The sequence below is a fragment of the Idiotropiscis lumnitzeri genome, chromosome 19 (genome assembly GCF_059441095.1).
Source record: "Idiotropiscis lumnitzeri isolate Australia: NSW breed Sydney's pygmy pipehorse chromosome 19, RoL_Ilum_1.0, whole genome shotgun sequence".
NCBI lineage: Eukaryota > Metazoa > Chordata > Actinopteri > Syngnathiformes > Syngnathidae > Idiotropiscis > Idiotropiscis lumnitzeri.
The window spans coordinates 13,222,199-13,244,349 of NC_142409.1; the positions used below are offsets into that span (position 1 = coordinate 13,222,199).

The window sequence follows — 22,151 nt, forward strand, 5'->3', positions numbered from 1 at the left end:
TGAGAGCTTAGCGTTGATGTTGACGTGAAGGCCTTTCAAGTGGGACCATGAAAGGAGCGCCCCCGTGGGCGACTTGTCAACGCGTCCGCAAATAGAAAAACCGCCGCCCAGACAGACGGCTCATCAAAGAGTCGTCCGCCTCTCGACAAGCTCACAATGGTCCCGCCGGCGAGTTCAAATGAAAGGGATGCGCATGTAGGCGGTTCTGCAGGGAAAAAAAACATCTTTTTTTGCCCCCTCTCTCTACTTTTGTACAATACGATTTCCCGAGTTGCTGAAATCTTTTATCATCAGTGGGAATAATAACAATTGATCCTTGTAAGCAGCGAGGCAATATGGGGGCATATGCTAATTAATATTAGTCAGAAATTATTGAAATATATTTTCAAAATTCTAAAGCCAGAAAAATGTTTTTATTTTCATTTATTTACCATTAATGCAGCTGAGAAGAACATCAAAACATGATGTCGTTGCAGTGCACCAGAGGGATCTGCGAGCTCAGTGGCAGGATGAGGCGCCATTTTGTATTCTCTCAATCGCAGACGCCAAAAGAAATTGTGCTCTTTCTGAGAGTAACAATGTGTGAGATGCACTTCTTCTGTATGCTTTCTGCAATTGAGACTTTAGCATGAGACTTAATTAGGGAAGTAGCTCCAATTCAACAAAAACGGATTCACTTCACAAGATGGAAACCTCCCAAGGGGCTAATTAAGTCAAAGTATTGGCAAGAAAGCTCAGCGGAGGACACGACGGTTAAAGTGTCGTCAATTTTATTGCGCGTGAACGTCAGTGGGCTGCACTCGCATTGGTGCACGCGCACACACACTCTTACGTGCACGCTTGTGTTTTTTCCCCCCTTCAAGTCTTCCAACCACATTCTTCAGCTTCGCATGTCTCCCCAAAACACACGCACACGCACACGCACACGCACACGCACACGCACACGCACACGCACACAGCCTCGCGAAAAAAGGGAGGGGGGGAAGTTCCCACCTTGCCTGCCTTGGAGCATCTCCGGTAAGCGTTGGTGGCTCCCGCGGTTTGGTTCATGTTGCCAACTTGCCCAAAACAAGTTACAAGTGAAAGTCGGCCGATGCTCGAATCCACAAAGGTCTTCTCTTAGCTGCAAGTTTCGTCTTTCTTCAGATGTAAGATGAAGTGTCAGCGTGCGTGGAGCGTCTGAATGAGCCCACTTGGCGCTCGCTCTTCTCGCAGCGCGTGAGAGGAAGCATTTGCGCACGCGCAAAGCAATTCACGGGGGGGGGGGGGGGGCTGACACTCGTGTCAACTCTGGAAAGCTAGTTGGTCCTCAGTCTACTAGTGCGCGGAATTGCACAACATTTCAGTGCACTAGTACAATCGGAGGGCCGCTTCCACGACTGCATGACATTGGTGTGCACTACCGAGTCACTTGCAGTGAAGAACAGATCCTTCAATCGTGTCCTTCCCTTATCATTTGACATTTTTGTGCACGAGGAGAATAACGAGGATGCACTTTTTATCTTACTAGGGATTCTTATCATTAAATTTTCGACATGGCTGCCTTCCTCTACTATATACAATTTCTGCCCATGAGTAGAAAAGCAACGGTGTACTAGTGGAAGAACTGTGGTTTACTAGTCATTTGAATAACACACTTTGCTCACTGTGAATGCTTGCTTTTTCAAAATGAAACTCGAAGAAAAAAAAAAAAAAAGTCTCGCAGTGATTTTCATCGTCTCGGAAAAGTTGGAAATGTCAAAAGGTAAAATCCATTGCGGAGGGGGGTGGGGAGGGCTTTCGGGGAGGTGTTAGCGGGGGCTTCTCTTCCTCCAAAGCGTCGACATGACAGAGATTATCTTGATTTTTGTAACCTTTTGCTTTTCGGCGCCGCTCGCTGCCGAATGTTAATTTGCTTCTTCCTGCCTGGCTCCGAGCACATCGTGGATTGGTGCAGAATAATCTCATTGTGGAGTCGCCTGATAGCATCTTCATCTTATCAAAGGAGACTTTTTCCTTTTTTTTTTTTTATGTGTGGGCTTTATCTTAAAACTTTGAGCTTTGGGTCAATTAGCGTCGAATAACACTCGAGGTCACACTTATTAAAGTCAGAACTGAATCCCAAATATATATCTAAGGGTGGTTTCCGATTTTAATGTCCACCTCGAGGAGATAAGCATACTTTTACATTCCTGTGTATTAAAAAAAAAAAAAAAAAGCGAAATGACGTCAGCAGTCAACAAGCCAGTCAGGGATTTTTGACTTTCAAAAGGCCTTGCCGTGCCTTGACGTTCTCTTCAATGGTGGGAGCATCAAAAGGCTCGCCAACGGGCGCGCAAGATTAAGGCGCCATCTGCGAAAAAAAAAAAAAAGAGCGTCATTGTTAACCGTATAATGGATGACTCCCGAGAGTTGCAATAACGTCCAGGCAGGAATTTAAAAAATCTTAAACGGATCTATTTCAGCGATGGAAATGCGATCCGTATGAAATGTCGTTAAATTAATCTCGTCCGTGGGAGGCGAGCGGACGCCCCCGGGCTCGTTTTTACCGTCGCGTATGGAAATGAGACGAGTGATTTGAAGATCCTGAGGGAGAGGGGGGGGGGCGCCATTTGCACGTCACCTCCGGTGTTGACTGACAACGGGAGAAGCCCACGCAATTCCCCAGCTAGCCTTTATCACTCACTGCAAAAAAGTTTGACACCATGCCACAACGACGTTTTTAATTAAGGGGATGATCAAAGAAGTCGGACGTGAAAGATTTGGTAGCAAGCTCGAACCTCCAACAAAGTAAAACAAATTTGGATCAAAAGGCGCCTACTGCATATTTGGAAAACTTTTTCGTGACTACGTATGAAGAAAATTTACCTTCAAGTTCATTTGAATTGCCTTCAAGCAAAAAAAATAAAACATTAAAAAGGGACCCCACTGGAGTTGAAGAGTTTCATTTAGACAAAAGTAGCACTTTGCCATCATCTATGTTGATGTGAGGAGCTTCATTTGGACAAAAGTAACACCCTGGGTGTTTTATTTCGACAAACGTACGGAAGGTCACCAAAGAGCAGTGTACCTAATGGTGTGTCCCACCGGTTGATTTTTAAATCTGCGGCCCCCCATTTAGTAGCGCTGAGCTTTAAGCACTAGAAAGTCATTATGGCTTGTCGCCATGGCAACTGGACTCATTTGCAGGAAACAAAACACATTTTTGTTCCGCTCATTGCAAAACTGAGCCCATGGATGGCCGAGTGGTCTAAGGCGCCGCGTTCAGGACCCAGTCTCCCCAGGAGACCTGGGTTCGAATCTCTAATTTCCCCATTGTGGGACTAATAAAGGGAATATTATTATTATTATTATTATTATTTTCAAGCGCTTTACTTCTTCCTCGCAAAGATGGCCACTTTTCACTCGACAAACGAACGTTTCCCAACTGGTCCGACTTCCAGAGGGCCTTCTTGTGATACTTTAGCGAGCTCAGATGTCAAATTTGACGGCCCTACAAGAGGAACGTGATGCTTCTCGCTCTCGGCAGACTGTCATGCTTCCTCAGTTTGAGGAAAAATAAAAAACGACTTTGACGCGCGTCCACAAAGGCAAACATTGTCATGCAAACGCTCATCAATTCAATTGCCACTCGTTTTTTGGGGGGGGGGGGGGGGGGCTGGTTTCGCTGACTTCCAAGTGGGGGGGGGGGTTCTTGGAAACACGCGTGGTGGTGGGAAACAATGGCATCAAGCAGAATGCAATTCAAGCAGCAAACTATTAACGGACTTTTCATTTGCACTCTCCCCCGAGAAAGCGGCTCAGCTACACTTGAATTTAAATGCGGAATGTCAAAAGGAGGAGAAAATATAAGCTTGGAACACGAAAATAGATGAAGCAGGAAGAAGATAACAGCACACTCGGAACGTTTTCTTTTTTTGATCAAAATAACCAAAATCCACATTTTGAATCGAACAAAAATGCACATTTTTATATTCCAAAAATATTGCAAAGTAATGCCTTTGGTGGTCACCACATTGGTGGAAAAATAAAAATCCGAATATCCTCATACCGAAGAGAAAAGTGTCTAAATGTGAGAATATTCCATCTATATTTACATCAATTGATCGTTTGATGCTATTTTTCGCACCACTTTTTGGGTCGCTATTATTCCATGCGTCGCATTTTTCAGTTCATGCCTCGAGTGGAAGAACATTTTCACTGGCCCCGAGGAATGATTTGGAAAAAGTCAGTTCTCCTTGAAATCTAAAAGAATTTTGGTAGAAAAAAAAAAAACGAGAGAATCAGGCAAAAGTTTTTTTTTTAGGATTGGAATTGCATTTTTTTTTTTTTTTTTTTAAAAAGCACCAATCAACATTCATCAAGGGAGCCGCAAACAAAAACGACTCCACCGAGCAACTGCAGTCAAGTGGAAATTTGCCGTCAGGATTTCTAATTCCGTCGCGTACGTTTGGATCGGAAGCCCACGTGGGGGTTTGTGGTGACCCACTTGGCAGCTCAGCTCATCGGAAGCCGATGCAAAACGTGACTCGATCATGAAGCCGTGTGACACTCGGTTGATTTGTTGATGAGCGGTGAGGCCGAGCCATGAAAAGACGGGACCAAAAAAAAAATCTTGAGTCTGAAAAGCAGAGATGCTGCATAAATGTTCTTCAATTGTTCAAATAACTGCCTGACAACCACGTTGAGGGGAAGAAAAGAGAGAAGAAGCTCAAAGTCTGTCCTACTTTTACTTTTGGAAGAAAAAAAAAAAAAAGCGACTCATGAAAATCAAAGTTTGATCGCACAAATGGCCCTTTTCATTCCCCCTCCACCACCACAACGCTTTCTCGCTTTTGTGATTTTGTAACACCGTCCCAGGCGGAAGGGAGGGGGGGGGGTGATGCCATTCTGACAGCCCAGAGGATATTATCAAAAAGAAGATATTCATGGAACTGGATGGCGACAAAAAAAACAAAACAAAAACCAATAGCGAGCGCACTAAAACTAACGAGATTATCCGGAAGAGGCGATCTGAAACAAAGCCAAGTTCAGAACTTCAAGTCTTCCTCACGAAATGCAGAAATGTCCACGTCAAGGACGTCCATGACAGCAAAGTCCACGTCCCGACAAACTGGACCGAACGAGCTCACGAAATTCAGTCAAAAAGTGCAGACGGCAGAATTTGTCCGCCGCCGTCGACGCCGTCGCGAGCCACAACAAGCCGCCTTGTACTTAGCCCGCTCATCTAATGAGTCCGTCTGGGCTTTGGTGTCGTCTTTCATCCATAATCAGCCCGGAAACGCATCGGCAGGCCAAATAAGAGGCCCGAGCGGGACAGCGCCGTTTTTTTTTTTTTGTCGGAAGGCGACCGCCACTTGAATCGATGGGAGACGACGCCGAGCGGGAAAAGGTGAGAAAAAAAAAAGGATTTCCCGTGTCGGGGAACTTTTGATGAAGAGGCCAGCGAAATTCTTTGGAGAGGTTTACGACGCAAAAGGTTGCGCGTTTGCTCATGTTTGACATTTCTTTTTTTGATGAAGACTTTATGAGCAGAATGTCAACGAGCCTCTTCGGGCTCATCCGACTGCGGCGGACGACACTCGGCATTTCAAGTGGATTTATCGGCAATCTTAACGCGTTCGCTGGCGGCGGACGCGTTCATTTGTCAAGCGGAATCCAAACGTTGACTGCCGATGAATTTATTGGGCAAGTCGAGCATCGTCACACGGGCAAACTTTTGTCACAAAAAGCTCATTTTCTCTTCTTTTTGAGTCACAAACCTTTTTTTTGTTCTACTGCTGTTTACTCAAGAATTCAAGATTTTTTTCTGGTTTGGTGCTAATAGCGCAATATTTGGAGCTGAATGTTGACCGCAGAGATTTAAAAAAAAAAAAAAAAAAAAAAAAAAAAAAGACTTTCAGCACATATGCAAAAGTTTTTCGGCAGGAGAACTTTTTTTTCTCCACAGTAAACTCGTCCACGCAGAGAAGAAACTTCAGGAGACGTGTGACGATTAACTCATAGCGTTCAGCATATTAAATATGAAAGCCTTTGTGAAGAATTTCAACTCACACTTTGCAGACGAGTCCATCGCGAGGCCGTTGAAGCTCGTCGAAACGCGCTCGGCGAGGACGGACGGGCGCGAGCGGAAGGCTTCTGGGAAGTTCACTCGCTCCCATTGAAGTGCAAATCTCTCAAAGGCTGAAACAGAGAAGAAGATATTTGAGGATCACATTTTCATCCCAGCGACTCAACTTATTTTTTTTTCTTCTTCGGGCTGCAACGATGAGTAAGTTTGCGTCTCGGCGAGGCCTTTTTGAAGCTATATTAGGAGCGGCGCGAGTGACCGGCAGACACGTTTGATTCAGGATCCAACTCAACACGTCGACCCAGACACAAATCTTACATTTAGATGAAGCGCTCTTGATTCCAATCGACAAAAATTTGTTGCCATGCTCTGCTCGCACTCACGAGAACAAACTCAAATTTGATACGGGACTTAACGTCCATCTGCCGAGCATACGTGCTCTTAAAAGGACCCGAAAACGGCCACTAAAACTTCAAGTGTGGCTTTTTGAGATTTTTGGTGGTTCCGCTCATGATCGACTTGCCTGACAAACTTCCTGCTGAGAAATAAAAACCTCGTCCGGGGCTGAGACAAGTTCGTCGAGAATGGCCGCCTCAAGACAAAATGGCCGACTTCCTGGGTCTTCTTGACCACGGCTTGAGACTTTTTTTGTGGCTCTCGTCATCCATATTTGCTGAAAAGTCCTTCTTTTAAGGACCGCTGGGAATGGGACAAAAAAAAAAAAAAAAATTACTTCAACCTCCGGAGGGGTTTTTTTTTTTTTTTTTTTTGTGGGTCAACTCATGAAAGACATGCCACCCAAATTCAAATGTTCTTATGTAGAGAAGGCCACTTGGGCTAAGACACGTTTGTGTTTGAAGGAGCCCAAAAATGACAATAATGGCCAAATCGGACCTTTTCAAGCATGACTTCCTGAGACTTTTTTGTGGGTGTGATTCCGAGTATCTAAGCCAACCAAATTTCATGTTGCGAAACTAGCTTGGCTTCATGGGCTGAATTTGCAACCCAGTGGGTGGATGATTGACAGCTGGCGCCAGCGTTAAAGCTCACCGTGGGAGAGCTCTCGCAGGTTCTCTTTGGCGCTTTTGTCCTTTCCCGCTCGCAGCCAAAACGCATAACGGCTTCAAAAAGAACAAAAAAAAATAAAAAAATATGACCCACTTTAAAAAGCAGCCATTGTGAGCGGGGGGGGTCGTCTGCTTTGCGCCCGGAGGTGAACACTGCCCAGCGTCCATTTGCAGTCAAAGCTCCTCTTTGGCAAATTGGCGACAAGAGCGCTCCCGTGTGAAATCTGAGAGCCCGAAAGGAGATGAGCATGGATTTTGTGGACGCGGCTCAGATTCCCCATGCAGGGAAGTGCTTTGCGCTTGCAGTGACAGATCTTTTCCTGCTGCATGCTGAGAATCAAACATTTGCATCCCGATGTGGAAAGGAAAAAAAAAAAAAAAAAAAAAAACACAGGATGTGACGGCAGCCAATCAGATGGCGTCGATGACCTCTCGAGCACTTATCAGAGCGTCTGAGGCATGAAACCAACATCAGGTGGTTGTGAAGTAGCGGGCGAGCCCAGATGAGGTTGGGGGTCCGACACTTTAATCAAGATGTCGATTTAAAGCAAAAAAAAAAAGTTTTGGTCATATTGGACGCCTCAGAAGCAGAAGAACAAATTCTTAATCATCTCTTGAGTTAGAAATGTTTCAGACGAAGCCTTTCAGCGGATTGGTCAATTCGGAATCATTTTAAATCACGTCAACTGATCAGATTTCACATAAATATGTGTTTTTGTTTTTTTTTGCCTTGAGCAATATTAATTAGCATTTTTGTTGTTTCATTTCAGTTATTTAATTGCTTTTTAGAGCAGGTTATTTCCTCCAAAATTCTTCAATTTAATTGATTTTTTATTTCAAACAAGAGTTATTTTTTTGTTCACACTATATGATAATCTTGCTCTCGTCTTTTTTTTTTTTCATGAGTTTAAACAAAAGACAAAAGTCTGCCTTGACTTCATTTCACCAAAGGATTAAATGCGAAAAGCAAAAGACACAAGTCGGCAATTTAAATTTCAGCGCGCGATAAAGGCCCGACCGATTCATCGGCCGATTTCACGGCCCTCGCTGCTGAAATGAGAGATTAACGCATCTCATTTTCATGCATTTGAAAGTCAAGCCAGCCGCTGACAAAATGCTTGGCGCCGTTGGAACGGGCGGCGCCGTTTTGCGTGGCTTAACGCAATCTCCCGCGGCGCTTGAACGCCACATCTTGCAAACGGCGTGTCCGTCACATTGTGCGCACATGAAGCGCACGCGTGCAACCAAGCCGCGGGCTGACACTTTTATTGGAAGCGAAAAGAGGCCGGATGATGGCGGTTTCGGTAATTAAAGGAGACGAGTCGCTTTCGCTCCCGCCGGGTCGCGCTTCCTTTCGGTAATTCACACCGCAGGAAGTGCCAACGTTGTTTCCTGTATGGATCGACCAGGAAAGGTCAGATTTGAAACTTGAGCAGTGACACAAGTCATTTGCAGGAAAATCTTTCAGATTTTACTTCACATAAATATTTTTGGACGTGTCGTTACTGAAGCTAGATAACACCCAGCGGACAGCACGTTCGGCGTCACACGCCGATGTGAAGACGGCACACTTATCTGCAACCACGGAGAAAGCAGAATACGGAATCAAAAAAAGCATCATTGCGTCTCGCAAACATGCTGATTCTCGAGAACTAGGAGGCACACCGTCAAGCGCCGACGCTAACAACAAAAGAAAGTTGAGACGAGCTCCCGTTGGCAAATCAGCATTTTCTGCACGTCGGAATCAATCGAGGACGCAAACGCACTAATTAAGCGACGCGGAAGGCGCCGAAGCGGCCAGTGACCCGTCTCGATGGCACTTTATCATCCCAACAACGTGCAGGCGATCCTGAAGTCGCCGCCGTTAAGCACTTATCGAACGTCTTTATGTCCTCTGCTGATTTGTCACGGCTGGCCGCGGGAACGTGATAAACATCGGCGGTCGAAATCATCATTCCGAACATGAAAAGATTCTTCCTCTCGTTGTTGTTTTGTTCTCAGTCAACGCGACAAACGTTCGGTTGTACTTGACAACAGGAAGTGGGATGAAAAAAAAAAAAAAAAAAAAGAAAAGAAAAGCTCACCGCTATTTTTAGAAAGGGCAAAATTCTATTTTGGGGAACAGAAGTGCGGCTGCTGTTTGAAATTTGAGACATTGCGAAGGCCCGAGCGTTTCTTTGTCGAGATTGACGCCATTTCGAGGTCTTTCCCAAAAGCGCACCAAAAAAATGAAAACCAAAATACAAACCTTTTTTGTATTTAGGCTCATTTTGGAACTCCAAAAAAAAAAAAAAAAAAAAAAACAGATGCAGGAACACACTCAAATTTTTGCCAATGAACATGCTACTTTTTTTTTTTTCATGACATTCCAGCTTTTGTCTGCGTCGTTTTTGTTCGGAACTCACCTGAGCGGAGCGGCGCCACCTCTGGCGGACGACGTGAACATCTCGGCCGTCCGTAGGCCAGCCGAGCGGGCAAAATCTGGAAGAGGAACGGCGAAACGTGAGCTGCAACCAAAATAATGTGAAGCGTTGTCGTATTAAAAATATATCGGCTGCTCAACCAAACATGCGAGATGTTGCGAAGAGGATGTTCGATAAAAAAAAAATGGAAGTTTGGCCTTTGCTAGGAGACCTATGGCGAGACACGTTGAATAATAGATTAGGACTCGAGCTTCTATAGATTCATCCCTCGTTGTCCGACGCTCAACTTCCTTCTCAATTTCATCGCGGGAATACGAAAATAATATCTTCCGCAACGTGTGCAAGCACTCACCCAATTTCAAATCATCCATCCAACCATTATCTGAGCCGGCCGGAGCTCATCCTAGCCGTCTTCGGGCAGGGGGCGGGGCTAACAGCCTGGACTGGTCGCTAATGAACAAAGTTGAAGCATTTCAAAAAAGTGAAAGGGCCATTACAACTCAAATAGAAAAAAAGGACACAATATGAAAAGAAATCATTTGAAAATGAATTCATCCGTAAAGTTATGACTCATTTTGGTTACAATTGCACGCTTCGGGCTGCAAGCCAAAGAAAATGCTGTCAAGTGGAAGACCGATGGCGCACACGTGACTGCAGTCAGCCATTTGACTTTTTTTTTTTTCTGACTTCATTTGCATGACATTCCACTCAAGTGCAAATTGGCGAGGTGACATCGCCAACCGCCGTTTGATCGGCACATTTGCCATCATCGGCAGAAATCGTCCGACTCGGGCCACATTTCCAGAAACCTTCACACGTACGACAAAAAAAAAAAAAAAAAATCTCTTCCTTTTCCCAACGTTTGCTGACGTGCAGAAAGTCGCCAAGGAAGCATGATGGCAAGCGACACCTCGAGCGACGAGTTCCGCACTTCCAAATTGATGCCGCATCATTTAGCGCGAGGTCCATTCACTCGTCCACTCGTCGTCCTCGCAAGGAAGACAATCAAGCTGAATACTCGAACCGCCGCGCGCTACTCGTTCCATTTTCCACGACTGCAAACGAACACGTCATTCCGTCGCTCTGCTGACGTCACGACTCAAGTAAAAGACTTCAAATACTTTGTCGTACTTGCTAGGGGAGCTGTACTTTTACTTCTGCTCCCAACGTTTGAAATCTTGGAAACTCGACTTTATACAAGTGGACACAAGCACACGTGTGTAAGGAGGCATACCGGTAAAAAAAAAAAAAAAACAAAGTTTGGAAAAAAAAAAAAAACACGTGAAATAAACTCACCACGACTGGAAAGATGACGAAGATGAGGGAACGTGACTTGCGACTCCACAACAAAAACTCACACCGACTGAAAGAAGTAGGGAAGGAAAAGTGAGGTAACTAATGAGGCACACCTGGACACCTGGCTGGAGGAAGCTGATTGGTTGACAGGGAACAAGGCTGACGAGAACCGGGAGGGACAAAAACAAAAAAGACATGAGACAAATATGTGCCACTGAAAAATAATATGAACAAAAACTAAACCAAGACCGATGCTAACAAACATTCAACGTGTCAGCACATTTATTCTCTCTCGCGATCAAAGCGTGCAATCGGTCGACCTTGGATTTGTTGCTAAAAACAAAAAACAGCCGGTAATGGAAGCTGGTTCCGTCCAGTCGACTCCGACCTTGGATCGCGGACTCATGTTCACTCCGAGTGCCGGATTAATGAGTCCCTGAAGAGATCAGCGGACCCCTTCTGTGAGCGGGCCCGGCCCGATTCCCTGTGGACTCTCGCTGTGTTAGCTTGAGTGGGCTTCAGCAAACACTCAGAAGTCCGCCGGGAGCTCCACTCCGAAAAACGCAGGCGCTTGATGTTTTCTTCTGCAGGTGACGATAGACTCGCCATCCGTTTTCTCGACAGCTCACGAGTAACACGGACGAGCCACACATGCTAAGCCCGAGCTTCACTGTGCTGTTTTTTTTTTTTTGGGGGGGGGGGTAATTCAGCCCCTGAAGCCGAATTTAGAAATATATTTTATTGTGAACAAAAAAAAAAATCCACAAAAAAAAAATGAACATTTTGATGTTCAACAATAATTTTCAGAATTTAATTACAAAATATGAAACATTTTCAGCACAATTCAGTTGTATTTAACTTTAATTTTCAAATACAAATTTTATTTCATCTTTCGGAGCGATTCATTTTAGGACATTTTTTTGCATGAATTCAATCGACATTGTTGCCACTTGGGGGCAGTATAATACTCATATTGAAAGCCACATGAAGAAGTGTTTTCCAACTGACTTTGCAAGCCGCAGTAAAATGTTTCGCTTTTCCAGGGTCAAAAAGACAAAGCGAAAGTCACGTCGTGCTCCCACAGCGCAAAGTTGAACGTCTGACTTTGTCTCCTGCTGACTCGCTCAATCAGCAACTGATTGAGCACTTTGCGTCATTGATCCCATCACTCCCGCAGGAGGCTTGACTTTGTTGGAGCCTTGCTGATGTCCAGATTTTTCCAAATATGAGCAATTCGGACACTTTTGAAATGTTTTCTTTTTTTTACTTTAACTCGCTAGCTAAACTCGAGATACTAGCGCGGCAACTCAACAGTGTCTTGCAACTCAAACTAAATATAAAAAAAAAAAAAACAACCACATGACCCTGCTTTCGAGTCTGCTAGCTGGATGCTAACACAAAATGGGAAACACCATTGACGTGCTAATGAATAGCATCAGTGTTGTTAGAAGGATATTTGAAGAACAAATGTAGACGGACAACAACAAAACTCACAGGCATATATTCTTTATCCTCTGCAAAGAAAGACGAACCATCCCCATTTTTATTTGCGTTAGTCTTATCGAAACACAAAAATGTGGCAAAATCCTTTCTTTTCATATTCTTTTAAATGAATCATGACTGCATGTTTGTGTGTTGTACAATATTGTACAAGAATATTTTGTCATTCCTGTCGATTTCTGGAGGAAAATTCTTGTTTTACGCGTTGTCCCCGTTCACGAGTCGACCGTCGGCAGTCCTCAGTCGTCCCCAAAAGAGGACACACGATGGACAAATTAACTTTTTGAGAAGTTGTGACTCACAAGTTTGATTTATGACTTTTATAACGGTCGCCATGGCAACATCTGTTGCGTTCTTGATATAAGGTCTTTCCTTCTCATCTTTTTTTTTTTTTTTGTAATCTCGCCAATGGTCTGAAGAGAAGCGGACGCTATTAACCTCCTGCAGCAGAATGAACGACGGCTACAGTTGTGACATGACCCCGAGGCGGGAGACGACCTTCCGTATGACCCTGATGAAATGCTGACGGCTTGCCATGAGAGTGTGAGGATCAGCAATCCTTCACTGTTATCAGAAATGCCCCCAAGTTATATAAAAAAAAAATCATGTCTATAATGCTCACTGCTGGTGATGCTTGCATTCGCCAAGCCATCACGAATCGAACCGTTTTGTTTCCAACCAATGAGCAGTCTTGCACTCCCATCTAGTGGTCATGTCTGGAATTGTAGAGGCGAGGACGCTCAATGCCGGCCCAAGGAGAAATACTGACAACTAAATGTACATTCGAACAGAATCACAAGTGGTGAAGTGGACTATGTTCAAAAATGACAGTCTGTCTGTGCAGCTCGTTGAGGACCACGTCGCTGCTCGAACCCTCAGACATGCCGCTGTCTGCGAACACTGAACCTGTGGGGACGAGGACATGAAAACCTCAGTGTGAAAATGTGCTGAAATGGCATGTTCATTTTTTAAATAATTACAAATTTAAGTCACAGATTTGGGGAGGAACTCATCTTCTGCACCTCTTTGTGTTTCGGTGCTCAAGCCATGCAATAAAAGTAGCGCATTGCCGCCATCTTGGTACTAAAAAATGTTCACGTGGGTTTAGGATCTGCATTAGGACAAAAGTAATACTTTGCCATCATGTGGTGACATTTTGGTAACAAAGAACGTTGTGAACGTGCGTTGAGGAGCTTCATTGACCTAATTATCATTTACAGTACATCTAGCGTACGGCAAAAGTTTTTTCTCCGGGATGTGCTGCGTCGACATACTGCTACCGTTCGTGCTGTTGCTGACGACCGAGGAACTCCGAGAGGCCAGCTGGCGAGTCGACACGCCCGACGTGGTCACCGAGAACTTCCTGTTCCCCCGAGCGGCAGTCCGACTCCATTCTGCAACCATTTGTGTATTCGTTTCTTCTTTGTCCTTTTTATTTTTAACTGGCTTGAAAATTGGAGAAGTCACCTGAGTTTTCAGCCAATCGCAGATGGCCGCAACACAGGAAAGTTCTCCACTGCCTGCGGACGTTCTCCTTGCAGGCACAGTGGAACACAAAGACGAAAAAACCTGCAGAGGACGTTCAAATGGGTTTGAGGATTCATGAATGGACAACAACATTTGGACATAAGTAGTGCTTTGCTGCCATGGATATATTGACCCGATGGAAAAGGTAACATGAGTTGTACTGACCTTGCAAAGAGTTAAAAACGGTGAAGAGGTAGACAAAGGGCAAGTAGAGCGGCCCCCAGGCGAACAACGCGAAGCCCCACGCCAGGCCGAGCAGCGTCACCAAGCCGGCGACGCTGCGCAGGTCGGCCGCCACGCCGCGCTGAGGCGACTGGTTGTGCGGGTTCTGCTTCTTGATGTGCGACAGCTGCGCCATGACCACGGCGAAGACCAGCAGGCATGAGGCCAACGCCACCAGGAAGTAGGCCACCACGCCGGCGTAGAAGGCCGCGTCGCTGCGCAGCCAGCAGCTGCAGAACGCCGACGAAAGGAAATCAAAGTCCACAAAAAGGATGTTTCCATATGCAAATTTGTATCCGTCAATTCAGACTGCAAAAAAGCCTTTTTTTGGGACTTACAAGTCCCCAGAGGTGCCGTCCGTGTTCCGTCCGTACGTCACCAGGCCATAATTGTCTTTGTCCGCCGAGATCACCGCAACCACGACCGCGAGCGGAACACCTGCCGGCGACAAAACCAAATGGTCAAAACTCAAAAATCTTTTTGCTTTGCCGAAACGCCCAATTTGAGTTCCTGACCCCAGCCGATGAGCGAGAACTTGAGCATGTATCGGCTGAGGTACGGCGTGAACACCCGCACGATGCTCAGGTACATGTGCAAGGCCTCAAGCCCCGCCCACGTGAAGGAAGTCAGCAGGAAGTAGTGCAGGAAGAAGGCGGTGCTGATGCAAAGGCCGCGAGCCGGGAACCGCGCCAGCCAGCCGTCCAGCAGGTACACCAAGTTGAGGAGGAGCAAGGACGAGCACAGCTGCACCAGAATCTTGGCGGGAATGTCACGGAGCAACTTCCTGCAACAGTTTGAAGGAGACGAAAAAACAGGCTGGACCAATCCAAAAAGTGCGTGAAGGCCTCGTTTAAGAGCCTTACTCAAAGGAAAGGTACGTCAACAAGGTGGCCGCCAGAAAAACCGACGAAACACCGCAGCCGATATAAGTGATGAAGGTGAGAATTTGCGCCTGCCGGGGGTCTTGGATCCCGCCTCTGGACAAATCCTGTTTGAGGACACACAACACAAACGTGCAGTCGAACATTTCAAGAGCGAACCCGCTTGTCCGGATGGAACGTTGGCAAACGCCGAACGACGTCAAGCACTGACCAGCAACACAGCAAATGAGGTGAGGTGGTTGCAGCTGCACGTGGTTCCCCACGGCGTGGCGCTCACCACAGCGCAGCCGGCCGAGCTCCAACCACCGCCTGAAAAGAATCCAGAGCGGAATATTGAGAACCAAGCCAGCTAATCGCCGTCTTGTTGTACGAGCGGCAAGCTCACCGTGCAGAGCCGAATCCCAAAAGACACAAACGGCCTCGTAGTGGACCTGCCACGACGATTTAGACAAAGTCAGGAGGACGCCCCCCGAAAAACTGGTTTGGCGCTCATGTTGGTGCGCACTCACGTGGACGGGTTGGCTGTTTCGAATGGTGAAGCCAATGTTGTCCGTCAGGTTGCTGACTGACATGTTGCTGATGCTCGATGCCAACACTGGACTGACCACAGTCCGATTGTTCAACGTGCGGTCCTGCAACACACACACGCACAAAAAGTATATTTCCAGGATAAAATTGATCTTGTGTAAACTTTTGAATGCCGCGTTTCAATTGACGATTTCAATGAACGTCGATGGCAGTGAATGAATGAGCGTAGCGAGGAACGCACCTGGAAGAGGATGGGTTTGCAGTAGAATGTAAACTGGACCCTGTCCACTTGCTTCTGCTCGTCATCACTCAAGGCCGTTGTGATGGAAGATGGCAGGAAGACGGAGGCCATGGTGGAGTCCCACTTCCTGGATCTGCTCCCGCCGTCGCTCATCTGCACCAAATCCACAATAAAACCCAGAAAAGTTTGGTTGTCGCACTCCTAAACGGTAGCCGTGGAACTACCTCAACGTCATCCGTGTTGAAGATGTCGACATTCATCTGTGGAAAATGGCTTCCGCCCACTTTCCGGACGGCCAGAACCAGCGAGCCGGACGAGAGGACAGCATGGGCGTCGCTTACGAGCAGCTTGAGACCCAAGTCCTCCACCACTCCAACGATCCTGAGGAGAACACCCGGAGGAATTCCCCTTGGATGCGAGTCCGTTTTTGACGGAATTTACGTGAAAGGTACCTGTTGGCGGACGCGTGGAGCGCGAGGGCGTCGCCCTCCATCAGGTTGCTCACGATGCCGACGGCTTTCGAGGCCAAAGCTTGAGAAACGGTGGGAGCATCCACAAGACGCTCCAGCTCCGCCACCAACGTTGCCACCTGCCACACCCAAGTTAGTTGCGGCCAAGTTGGACTTTTCATTTCGTTGGATTTGAATTTTACCTGCGAGGAGTTGAGCTGAGACGCATCTCGGGTTTTTTCCAGAAGTTTGTCTGCTTGCTCCTCCAGGTTCTTCTTTGTACCCGAAGACAACGTGGACGTCATTCCGATCGCCTGTTCTGGAGCGTCGTTGTTACTCGTCGTAGTTGAGGTCATCGTGGTCGAGGTTGGAGCAAAAGGTTCGCGGGAGCCTCCGACGAGCGTACTCGAGTCCATTCCGGTTTCAGAATGATTGCGTGACGAAACGGGGGACATGTCCCCGAGATTGTCGCTTATTGCGTAATTCATCGCTTCAGGTGTGGTGCGGTCGGTCGCTGGTGTTGCGTGGTTGGAAATTGTCGGAGCGGAAGAACTAGGACGTTTGCTTTGGTAGGCAACGGTCGTCTTTGGATGCATGTCGCCGATAACGCCATCCTTTGAGTTTTGTGTCGCTGTCGGGACGTGTTTCGTGAAAGTGTCTGTAACGGTGGCGTTGTCCGGTTGCGTGGCACCGGGAGTTGTCGTCATGAATGTCAGCCTACTCTGAGGTGTCCGGTTGTGGTCACGAACGAGGATGTTGGCTGTGCTTACATTCTGATTTTGTTTTGTGCGATTGGCACTGGATGAAAATGCTTTGTAGTGAGTCGTTACATCGTTGACGGATTGAGGGGAGGATGTATTTTGGTTGTCTTGTAATGTGTCTTTGATTTGGGTTGTCGTTCCATTGAGGTCTGTTATGTCAGTCGATGTTGCGTTGGTTGCTACGATGTTGTCCACTGTGGTGTGATTGTCAACTAATGTATGGAAAGCGGTAGTTAGGTTGTATGGTAAGGTGTCTTTGATGACGGATGTTATCACACTGACCGTCGTCACGTCGCGGTTTTTTGTGTCGGTGGGTGTTGATGTGTTGGCTGCTGTGATGATGTCCATTGTGGTGTCGTTTTTTAATACTTTGTGTGTCGCTACATTGTCAACTAACGTAGAGAAAGCGGTAGTTAGGTTGTCTTGTGATGCGTCTTTGATTTGGGACATTATCAAACTTTCTGTAGTTCCATTGACGCCTGTTATGTCAGTCGGTGTTGCGTTGGTTGCTGCGATGCTGTCCACTGTGGCGTCATTGTCAACTAATGTATGGAAAGCGGTAGTTAGGTTGTATGGTAAGGTGTCTTTGATGACGGATGTTATCACACTGACCGTCGTCACGTCGCGGTTTTTTGTGTCCTTGGGTGTTGATGTGTTGGCTGCTGTGACGTGCACTGTGGCGTCATTTGTAAAGGACGAAGGTGTAGTTAGGTTGTATAATGTTGTGTCTTTGATGAGAGGTGTTACTATGGTGACTGTCATCACATTGTTCTCCAGTGTGTTGTTAGCAAATGGTAATAACCCGCCAGTTGCTTTCTTGTGCATTGTGGCATTATTTGGAAGAGGTGCTGATGCTTTGAGTGTAGTTACATTGTGGGCTGATGTTGAGGAAGGTGCCATTACGTTGTATAGTGGCGTGTCTTTGATGAGAGGTGCTGTTGTTCTAACTGGAGTTACATTAGTCTCGAGTGTGTTGTCTGCAAGTGGTCGGAACGAGTCAGATATTCTGTTGTCCGTTTTTGTTTCACTTGTCAAAGCTTGGTTGTTTGTCGTTATATTGTAGGCTAACATAGAAGAAAGTGTCGTTAAGTTGTATCGCAACGTGTCTTTGATGAAGGGTGTGATCGCACTCGGTGGAATTACATTGTGCTCAAGTGTGTCATTTGGAAGATGTGTAAAAGTTTTGAGTGTGCTTACATTGAAGTCAGACGCAAGATCGGACTGTGGGGTGTCTTTGATGGGGGGGGGTCTTTCACTAACTGTGGTTACATTGTTGTCAAGAGTGAAGCTTGCAGACGGTAGTAATGGGTGAGTTGTTGTGTTGTACATTGTGTCATTTGGAAGATGTCTCAATCCTTTGTACTGTCTCGTTACATTGTAGGCCGAAATAGACGAGGTCGTTAGGTTGTACTTTGACGTGTCTTTGATGAGGGGAGTGATTGCACTTATTGTCGTTACATTGTCAGCAGGCGGAAAAAACAATTCACCGATTGTGTGGTTTGATTTTTGTGACCTTTCATGAAACGCCTGAATGCTACTTGAGACACGATTGGCTGGGCTGTGGAAAGTGGGCGGGGCTGAACTTGGAGGCAGCGATGTAAAGTCGCCGGTGGTGATGACGGAAGAGTCCGTGATGTCCGATGACATGCTGCCGCTTATTGATTCTGCACCGGGAGGTGCCGTCACTGACGGATTGGGCATGCCGAGTGAAGTTTTTTCCGTGCGGCCACTAGGTGTCACTGTGACAGACGGAGGCTCACTTCGATGGGGGCTGTCAGTAGGTGTCGAAACTGGAAGCAAAAAGTCGTAACGATGACTTTAAAAAGATCAAAATAATCACAGTTTGATCGTACATGTCCTGTTGAAGCAACTGCACGTTCGCTTTTGTGCAATGTGGAATGAGTCAGGTGACAGGAAGGGAGTTGTGTTCGGGGTTAGGTGAGCGGAAAGCGTTCGCGCTTCGGTTTAGGACTACGATTATCTTCTATCTAAGGTTATCTTTTTGAGTTCTGGATTTAGGACTCGGGTTATAAATGACGGTTTATGGTTTGGTTAGGAGAGTTAACTGTTTACGGTTTTAGGTTACAGTTAGGATCATGGTAAAGGGTTAGGGGTCAGGGGTCAAGGTTAGTCATAGACTAAGTGCATTATGGTATTATCAATTCCTTACCAAGTGGAGGAGGGAAAGCGAGTCCAAATTCAGGTGTTTGTGCTAAAAGCAACAAATATGCTCGCTATCATTGCAGCACTTGCGCCAACGTTTCTTCCAAATCGTAATATTCACCACAATGGAGGTTGCGGTCCGTCTGCCGAGCCCTGGGGCTGGTCACGCCCCAGAATCCAGCGTTCCAGCCGATCACGGTGCCGTCCTCGCAGGGACCGTGTTGGGCCAGGTCGGCCCACATGCGGAACATGTACACCTCCACCTGCCCAAGCGCGGCGCCGCGCGGCCGTTGCCGAGGACGACAGCCCAGCCACAGCGACCCCGAGTGGGGGATGGGCTGGGCGATGACCGTCCGCTTGGCCACCAAACGTCCGTTAAGCTGAAAACCAAAAGTCAGACGGCCTCGTTAAAGGGAAGGCAACTTTTTTAACTGAGGACCACATGCAGAATTTAGAACAAAAGGAGAGAACGTGGATCAGACTTTGGACTGATTACCTCCAAGCTGAACGACTTTCCAGGGACATCTCTCCTCAAGCACACGCGGTGCCACCGCGCAAGCGACAGACTAACGGGGAAGCGGTGCCGGACCCCCAGCAGCCACCCGTACACCGCCCCCTCGTTGCCCTCCAGGCCCAGCTCGGGCCGGGGTGCGTGCACTGAGCTGTAGGAGAAGGCCACCCAGGCACCGGGCGAGACCACTCGCACGTCCAGGCACACGCTCATCTGCAACAACACGGGCATGGACGTGCTGCCCTGCAGGGTCCAGTGGTCTTTGCAGCCATTCAGCACCGCCTTGGTGTCCCCCAGGAAGTAACCAAAAGCTTTCATGGAGGAGAGGACTTTAGTTTTTGGGTGCAGGTGGTACTGATCAGTGGTGTTCTGTGGAGTGGCTTAAAACCAGCGTCCCACCAACGTGGTTCAGGTGCTAAATCGGTGCTCTTGGTTCCTTAACGCCATGAAAACGAGCAAGCAGCATTTTATATGACAGTGATAGCAGCAGGTTTTCCTACTTCAAACACTGGCGACAAGAGGAAGAACCGGTTCAGAGTCCTGAACGCGGGTGCTTGTATAGAACAAAAGACGGTGGCGAAGCAAACCAGCAAGAAACTGAATCCAAACCTAGAACCGGTTGAGCACCACAACCAGATTGGATGGCAACGGGACATTTGTACCTGGGACGGGAGCAGCTCCCCAAAAGGAAAGCCGGAGCACTTGGAGCAAAACGTACGCGCAGCGACCACTCGTCCTCCTGGAAACACATGTGAGCAAAAGTAATGGGACGCACCTTAGAAGCGACACGCCCCTTTCTTTAGTTCCCAGGACAAAACGCAAGGTTCGAAAATGCAAGCTATGGAAGGACGCACTCGGGATGAACTGGAACGGGGAACACTTTTCATCTCACCTGACGTTGACGTTTAGAATCAAGCGGTTGGCGTCACGAGACCGGCACGTCAACTTCCCAGTTGTTGATTGTTATGTTGTGTTTCAATACATTTGTCAGTTTGGACTTCCCCAAAATTCATTCGACACGATGTTAAGAGAGGACAACACTTCCTGTTCCCGCCTTTGTGTTGTCAACATCTTCTCCGATGACTTGGGCCACCTTCAACACTGGAAGCGGTTTTCCGACCTCGGGGCAGGGTTGCTCCGCGAGCACATTCACACTTGCATCACCGGCAACCTTTTGTTTGGCGCCTCATTGTCCTGACGCGCTCGAGTTCTGCAGATCGCATGTCAAACTCTCATCGGCTCATATTTACACAAAGACACGCCAAGTTTGTCACCATGGTGGAGGAAGTTACCTTTTTTTTTTTTATGGCCGTGCTGATTTAAGGACGCTTTCAAATTATGAGACACGTAACACAACTGAAAATTGAAAAAATAATAAAAAAATAAAACTACCTGATGCTTTTGGTGCTCTTTGGGTCCATTTTGCATCCGTCCTAGGTTGGAAAACTGCTCGGTTCGTGCAACCGCCTCGCCATCCTCTCGCTTCTTCTTCTTCTTTTTCTTTTGTGATGCGACTTGCGTTGATGTGAGTTGAGCGCTTCGATAACAAAAAGTGTACCTCGCTCGCTCTGCTGCGGCGAGTTTGTGCGCTCGGGAAATGACAGACACGCCCACACGGGGGGGGGGGGGTGAAGACGTCCGCCCGTCTGACCCGCCGTGACTCATCTCTCCATCCAAGCTGTGTCATCCGTCCTCCTGTCCGTCAGTCCAAGCCACTTAATTGTCATCATCCATCTGGAAAAGAAAAATCAACCTCGTGGAATCGTCCATCTCTCTGCGTCCTCCTCGTTTGTCTTCCGTCACTCCGTCCATCCATCCGTTCGTTAACCAAGCATCCGTCTGTCTGTCCATCATTCCATCTCTCCATGCAGCCATCAAGCCATCCACCTCGTACGCGACCGCAGGGCAACAGCTGGTGCGACCGGATGCAGGTCCAGACACTTCCTGGACGGAGTATTAGCTTTTTATTTGATCCGTCTCACTGTGCGCAGCAAAACACAAGAAAGTATGCGGAACATTGGCACAGTGGAAAGACAAAAGCGCAATATTGCGCAATTCTGCTTCGAGAAATGTTCCCCCCAAACATTCTCGCACACGCTCACGGGTGTGGCGGTGAATTTGAGGAATGGTCGCAAGACGGCTGAAAAGTCAAGCAGACGAAAACATCCTCAAGGCTGCTGGGGGGCGACTCGGGTGTAAGGCGGGCTTTGTTCAGTTGCACTGAGGAGGGATTAATTTATTTATTTTTCAAAGATGATTTTTCATTTTAGAGTGAAATGTTGTTGTTGTGGCAGCATCGTGGTTTCGACGCATTTTAGGTTCACGGTTTGAAACGCGTTAGCGTCATTGAACACTCCAAATCAGGGGTGTCCAAACTTTCGCTTCCAAGGAAAAAAAAAAATGCCACTTTGACATTGATTTACTAAACACGCATCAAGCAATTATATGTTTTTAAATAAATTTTATATTTTTTTCTTACTTCGCATAAAGCTCCAAACAAAACAAAGTTGCGTCGATGGACGAATGATTTTGT

The 22,151-nt window shown here is 47.0% G+C and overlaps 2 protein-coding genes across 3 annotated transcripts in view; both read right to left on the reverse strand.

Moving 5' to 3' along the window:
- Positions 1 to 1,238, reverse strand: part of LOC148318667 (A-type potassium channel modulatory protein DPP6-like) — a 75,481-nt gene extending 74,243 nt beyond the window's left edge. For both annotated transcript variants that reach the window (XM_088282937.1, XM_088282934.1), the window contains exon 1: positions 994 to 1,238. In XM_088282937.1, the coding sequence (XP_088139063.1) occupies positions 994 to 1,012 (19 nt within the window). In that variant the 5' untranslated portion in view covers positions 1,013 to 1,238. The remainder of the gene's footprint in view (positions 1 to 993) is intronic.
- Positions 1,239 to 11,677: 10,439 nt separating this feature from the next.
- Positions 11,678 to 21,325, reverse strand: adgrg2a (adhesion G protein-coupled receptor G2a). Its single transcript, XM_088282796.1, has 19 exons — positions 21,011 to 21,325; positions 20,281 to 20,357; positions 19,604 to 19,929; positions 19,229 to 19,487; positions 19,115 to 19,156; positions 16,387 to 18,734; positions 16,187 to 16,323; positions 15,959 to 16,115; positions 15,735 to 15,887; positions 15,475 to 15,597; positions 15,351 to 15,396; positions 15,177 to 15,274; positions 14,948 to 15,072; positions 14,600 to 14,868; positions 14,423 to 14,522; positions 14,028 to 14,314; positions 13,803 to 13,904; positions 13,616 to 13,729; positions 11,678 to 13,241 (listed from the first exon to the last, which is right to left on the reverse strand). Exons 1-19 carry the CDS (start codon positions 21,037 to 21,039, stop codon positions 13,129 to 13,131), a joined length of 4,905 nt encoding a protein of 1,634 aa, XP_088138922.1. The 5' UTR covers positions 21,040 to 21,325; the 3' UTR covers positions 11,678 to 13,128.
- Positions 21,326 to 22,151: the final 826 nt, after the last annotated feature.

Coding starts and splice junctions, on each gene's coding strand:
- adgrg2a (XM_088282796.1), bottom strand. CDS start 21,039: ATGGACCCAAAGAGCACCAAAAGCATCAG. Junction 19,930..20,280: donor GGGAGCTGCTCCCGTCCCAG/GTACAAATGTCC, acceptor CCTCCATGAAAG/CTTTTGGTTACTTCCTGGGG. Junction 15,888..15,958: donor TCAACACGGATGACGTTGAG/GTAGTTCCACGG, acceptor GATTTGGTGCAG/ATGAGCGACGGCGGGAGCAG.